The following is a 6,000-nucleotide window of genomic DNA, read 5'->3' on the forward strand; positions in this document are numbered from 1 at the left end:
CTGAATTTTTTTTTTTAAATATTAAAAAGCCATAAAAATCGCTCGTATCGCTTGTCGCACCAAGTCTGAGTGTAGAGATTCCAAAACAGGCATAAAAAGCCATGGTCACATTTTTCAGGGAAAAAAAAAGTCATACTATAGCATGTGGAAAAAAAAATGAAAAATCGACAAAATTCATAAAATGTTGTAAAAGTGATTTAAAAGTCATAACGTATGCTTATATATCGCGTGTCAATCAAAGTCTAAGTGTACCGAGTCCAAATAAGTCATATAAAGGGTTGTCACGTCTTGCAGGTGGTAGAGTGGTTAGAGTGCATGCCCTTTACCCATGTAAACATATATGGAGATCACACTGGTTCGAATCCCGTTGGAGGTCCTTTGCTACATGTCACGTCCCCCTCTCTCCCCCATGTTTCCTCTCTGTCCACTGCTAAATAAAAAGGTGTCTATGCAAGAAAATCACCTTTAAAAAAAGAAGCCTTAGTCGTATTTTCCTAAAAGTAAAGTCATACTATAGCATGTCGTATTGACGAAAAAGTCGGTCATAATAAATTCCTAAAAAATATTAAAAAGGCATAAAAATCGCTCGTATCGCTTGTCGCGCCAAGTCTGAGTGTAGAGATTCCAAAACAGGCATAAAAAGCCATGGTCACATTTTTCGGGGAAAAAAAAAGTCATACTATAGCATGTCGAAAAAAAAGTGAAAAATCGACAAAATTCATAAAATGTTGTAAAAGTGATTTAAAAGTCATAACGTATGCTTATATATCGCGTGTCAATCAAAGTCTAAGTGTACCGAGTCCAAATAAGTCATAAAAAGCATTGTCATGGCTTGCAGGTGGTCTAGTGGTTAGAGTGCATGCCCTTTACCCATGTAAACATATATGGAGATCACACTGGTTCGAATCCTGTTGGAGGTCCTTTGCTACATGTCACGTCCCCCTCTCTCTCCCATGTTTCCTCTCTGTCCACTGAAAAAATAAAAAGGTGTCTATGCCAGGAGAAAACCTTAAAAAGAAGCCTTAGTGATTATTTTCTAAAAAAAAAAAAGGTCATACTATAGCATGAAGAATATTCACGAAAAATAAATTCAGGAATTTTTTTTTTTTAATATTAAAAAGCCATAAAAATCGCTCGTATCGCTTGTCGCACTAAGTCTGAGTGTATTGAGTCCAAAAAAGGCATAAAAAGCCATGGTCAAAATTTTCAGGGAAAAAAAAAGTCATACTATAGCATGTCGAAAAAAAACTGAAAAATCAACAAAATTCATAAAATGTTGTAAAAATGCCTTAAAAGTCATAACATATGCTTGTATATCGCGTGTCAAGCAAAGTCTGAGTCAAGTGAGTCCAAATAAGTCATAAAAAGGCTTAGTCATGTCTTGCAGGTGGTCTAGTGGTTAGAATGCATGCCACTACCCATGTTAACGTAAATGCAGACAACACCGGTTCGAATCCCGGCTGGAGGTCCTTTGCTGCATGTCACATCCCCCTCTCTCTCCCATGTTTCCTCTCTGTCCACTGCTAAATAAAAAGGTGTCTATGCAAGAAAATCACCTTTAAAAAAAGAAGCCTTAGTGATTTTTTTCTAATAAAAAAGGTCATACTATAGCATGAAGAATATTCACGAAAATAAATTCCTGAATTTTTTTTTTTAAATATTAAAAAGCCATAAAAATCGCTCGTATCGCTTGTCGCACCAAGTCTGAGTGTAGAGATTCCAAAACAGGCATAAAAAGCCATGGTCACATTTTTCAGGGAAAAAAAAAGTCATACTATATAGTATGTGGAAAAAAAAGTGAAAAATCGACAAAATTCATAAAATGTTGTAAAAGTGATTTAAAAGTCATAACGTATGCTTATATATCGCGTGTCAATCAAAGTCTAAGTGTACCGAGTCCAAATAAGTCATAAAAAGCATTGTCACGTCTTGCAGGCTGTAGAGTGGTTAGGGTGCATGCCCTTTACCCATGTAAACATATATGGAGATCACACTGGTTCGAATCCCGTTGGAGGTCCTTTGCTACATGTCACGTCCCCCTCTCTCCCCCATGTTTCCTCTCTGTCCACTGCTAAATAAAAAGGTGTCTATGCAAGAAAATCACCTTTAAAAAAAGAAGCCTTAGTCGTATTTTCCTAAAAGTAAAGTCATACTATAGCATGTCGTATTGACGAAAAAGTCGGTCATAATAAATTCCTAAAAAATATTAAAAAGGCATAAAAATCGCTCGTATCGCTTGTCGCGCCAAGTCTGAGTGTAGAGATTCCAAAACAGGCATAAAAAGCCATGGTCACATTTTTCGGGGAAAAAAAAAGTCATACTATAGCATGTCGAAAAAAAAGTGAAAAATCGACAAAATTCATAAAATGTTGTAAAAGTGATTTAAAAGTCATAACGTATGCTTATATATCGCGTGTCAATCAAAGTCTAAGTGTACCGAGTCCAAATAAGTCATAAAAAGCATTGTCATGGCTTGCAGGTGGTCTAGTGGTTAGAGTGCATGCCCTTTACCCATGTAAACATATATGGAGATCACACTGGTTCGAATCCTGTTGGAGGTCCTTTGCTACATGTCACGTCCCCCTCTCTCCCCCATGTTTCCTCTCTGTCCACTGCTAAATAAAAAGGTGTCTATGCAAGAAAATCACCTTTAAAAAAAGAAGCCTTAGACGTATTTTCCTAAAAGTAAAGTCATACTATAGCATGTCGTATTGACGAAAAAGTCGGTCATAATAAATTCATAAAAAATATTAAAAAGGCATAAAAATCGCTCTTATCGCTTGTCGCGCCAAGTCTGAGTGTAGAGATTCCAAAACAGGCATAAAAAGCCATGGTCACATTTTTCGGGGAAAAAAAAAGTCATACTATAGCATGTCGAAAAAAAAGTGAAAAATCGACAAAATTCATAAAATGTTGTAAAAGTGATTTAAAAGTCATATGTCGCGTCACCCCCTCATTCAAAGGATGAAAAGGTGGTGCACCGAAAAAACAAACAAAAAGGATCTTTAAGAAGCCGTACTGGAAACAGGATGTGTGCAAAAAGGTGATGATTTATTTACAAAAAACAGAAGAAAACTTTACTTAACAAAGAGCACACAATCCAACCGCGGAAAATTAATATCAAACAAAAATCAAACAAACTGCAACCTCCAGGGAAGCTGCCACCTCCTAGCCTCTCTGTCTCTCTTTTCGCCCCGTGAACACACACAAACATTTCAGCGTCACCCAAAATGGAACCTACCACCTGCACAGGTAAGTATAGGGTGAGCTATATTCGGGGAAAAAAAAGTAATAGTCATACTATAGCATGTTGAAAAAAAAGGTGAAAAATCGACAAAATTCATAAAATGTTGTAAAGGTGATTTAAAAGCCATAACATATGTTTGTATACCGCGTGTCAATCAAAGTCTGAGTGTGGTGAGTGCAAACAGTCATAAAAAGGCTTAAGCCGAGTCCACACCGGACCGAAAATCGGCGTCTTTGAGAGAGTCGGCGTCCGTGACATGAGTCTACTTGGTGTGATCGCTCGAATCGCCCACGTCGGCTTTCATTTCAGCCGATTCAAATGTATAATCCGCCATTCGAGTCGGTCATTCTTTTACCATTCTGATTGGTGGAGGCTAGCAGCTTGACTAGCGAATCAGTGAAGCCGGAACTGAACTCTCTTTCTTTTTCGCTTACGACTGTCTTCTTCCATAAGAATAAGTGCGAGAGCTGACAAGGCCAGTGTCTCTGTATCGACATCATCAAACATTTTAGATTTTTCCCTTCAGAGAGTAATCACAACTACAGTCTACAACCTCACTCTGCTGACAACAGTGACTGGTGAGGACAGCGTGCTCTGTGTTATGGTCTAGAGAGGACCGGCTACTTCCGGTTTTCGTGTTTTTTGGCCCACAATACAGATTAGCGCCGCCTGTTGTTTTGGAGACATTACATCTCGAGCAAGCGCGGAACGTATGGCGTCGGCTGTAATTCCGTAGGTGTGAACCGCCCATGTCGTTGTTCGAGTCGGCCATATTAAGTAGCCCGACTTCATATACCGACGCGAGTTGGGCAGTTCTTCCGGTGTGGACTCGCCTTTAGTCAAATTTTCCTAAAAAAAGTCATACTACAGCATATCGAAAAAAAAGTGAAAAATCAATGAAATCCCTAAAATGTTGTGAAAATGATTTAAAAGTCATAACAATCTTGTATATCGCGTGTCAATCAAAGTCAGAGTGAAGTTAGTCCAAAACAGTTGTATAATGATGGCACGAAGGCGGTGAAGTGGTTAGAGTGCATGCCCTTTACCTATGTAAGCATATACACAGCTGACTCTGGTTCGTATCCCGGCTGGAGGTCCTTTACTGCATGTCACATCCCTCTCTCTCTCTCCCATGTTTTAACAATATGACTCAGCCTTTTTATGACTTTTTGCACTCACTACACTCTGACTTTGATTGATACGCAATATACAAGCATATGTTATGACTTTTAAATCATTTTTACAACATTTTATGAATTTAGTCGATTTTTCACTTTTTTTCGACATGCTATACTATGACTTTTTTGAAGTCATAAAAAGCCATAGTCAAATTTTCAGTATATCGAAATTTCACCGAAAAATTCAGTCGACAAAATTGATAAAATGTGTTAAAAAGTTATTAAAAAGTCATAAAAAGCTATCGTATCTCATACAAAGTGAGCGTATCGTAACTCCAAAAAAGTCATAAAAAGCCATTATAATAAAAAAAAAAAGTCATAGTATAGTATGTCAGAAAAAAAAGACAGAAACAGACAAGTTTTTATACCTCAAGTTGCATCCGGTTGAGAACATTGATATATTAAGGAGGACAATATTTATTATTATTTTTTAATTCAATACAATCTAAAGGATATACAGTGTTTTTGTTATCCAACTACAATCCACCCCTTCCATGTTCCCTACAAAGTACCACATTTCAGAAATAGACATTTGATGAACAAACATCACTCGAGCTCTGGCATGTCCTCGTATCCTCCGTCAGCCTCCAGCCTTCTCTGTTCCTCCAGCTTCTCCCGCTCCTCCTCCGCCCTCTTCCTCTCCTCCGTCGCCTTCTTCATCTCCTCCTCCACCTCTCTCCTCTTGGCGTTTTCCTCCTCCTCCTTCTCCTTCTCCTTCTCCCTCTCCGGCCTCTTGTTCTCCGCCGTGTCGTACGCCCACTCCTCGTCCGAGTCGCTGATGTCGTCGTCGTCGATGTCGTAGTTGGCCTGCTGCGCGTCGGTGGCGTCGGCAGCGAACTCCTCCGACGGCTCGGGCTCCGGTTTGTAGCCGGGATCCTCCAGCTTGCCCCAGGCCACCTGGTCGGCCTTGCGAAGGGTGACCTCCACCTTGGATGGCACCATGTTGACCGAGCTCTGCTTCACATCAACCACCTGGAAAAGGTTGAGGAAACCAAAAAAAACGTTACAATTGTATTCAGGAACATGGCGCATGTACGAAGATGCATTCAGCAGGAACTTACGCCCCAGAAGTGGAAGTCTCTCTTGAAAATCTTATCGTTCTCAAACTGGATTTGACACGAGAGCTAAAGAGAATAAAGACAGAGAGAGAAGAAGAATTCATTATTATTTAATTAGTTAAAAGTTTCTCTCTGAAATGTATAAAACAAACACGGGACCTCACCCAGGAGACCACAGTTTGTGTCCCACGTCACACTCAAAGCCTCATCGGTTATCACGTGAGGCGTTCTGGTCACATGACTTAGTTTGTTACTCGATCATGAAGTTACTCTTTTCCTGAAATTTGTGGTTAATTGTCGCCGAAAGCTAACTTCCTAATACGTTGGAATGTGTTGGGAACTCTAGTAGAAGTAAAAGTACACAGGAGCACGAAACATAGAAGTGCTTGTCTCATTGAATATAAGATAGTATTACATGAGTATGATATAAGTGTGTGACACACTCACCACCGTGCGGTTGGCCTCCAGGCAGGAAAACTCCGGGTTGGCGTTCTTGGCGTAAATCGTCACGACGACG

The 6,000-nt window shown here is 39.6% G+C and overlaps 1 protein-coding gene across 1 annotated transcript in view; it reads right to left on the reverse strand.

The window, feature by feature from the left end:
• Positions 1 to 4,661: 4,661 nt before the first annotated feature.
• The window catches only part of LOC311009404 (cysteine and histidine-rich domain-containing protein 1), a 6,949-nt gene continuing 5,610 nt past the window's right edge, over positions 4,662 to 6,000 (reverse strand). Inside the window, exons 9-11 of the mRNA XM_084003549.1 lie at positions 5,931 to 6,000; positions 5,487 to 5,549; positions 4,662 to 5,397 (exon numbers count right to left, since the gene is read on the reverse strand). The exon at positions 5,931 to 6,000 is cut by the window's right edge and continues 50 nt beyond it. Of these exons, the coding sequence (XP_083859675.1) occupies positions 4,972 to 5,397; positions 5,487 to 5,549; positions 5,931 to 6,000 (559 nt within the window). The 3' untranslated portion in view covers positions 4,662 to 4,971. The remainder of the gene's footprint in view (positions 5,398 to 5,486; positions 5,550 to 5,930) is intronic.

The sequence above is a fragment of the Eutrigla gurnardus genome, assembly GCF_963514095.1.
Source record: "Eutrigla gurnardus genome assembly, chromosome: 23".
NCBI classification, from domain to species: Eukaryota; Metazoa; Chordata; class Actinopteri; order Perciformes; family Triglidae; genus Eutrigla; species Eutrigla gurnardus.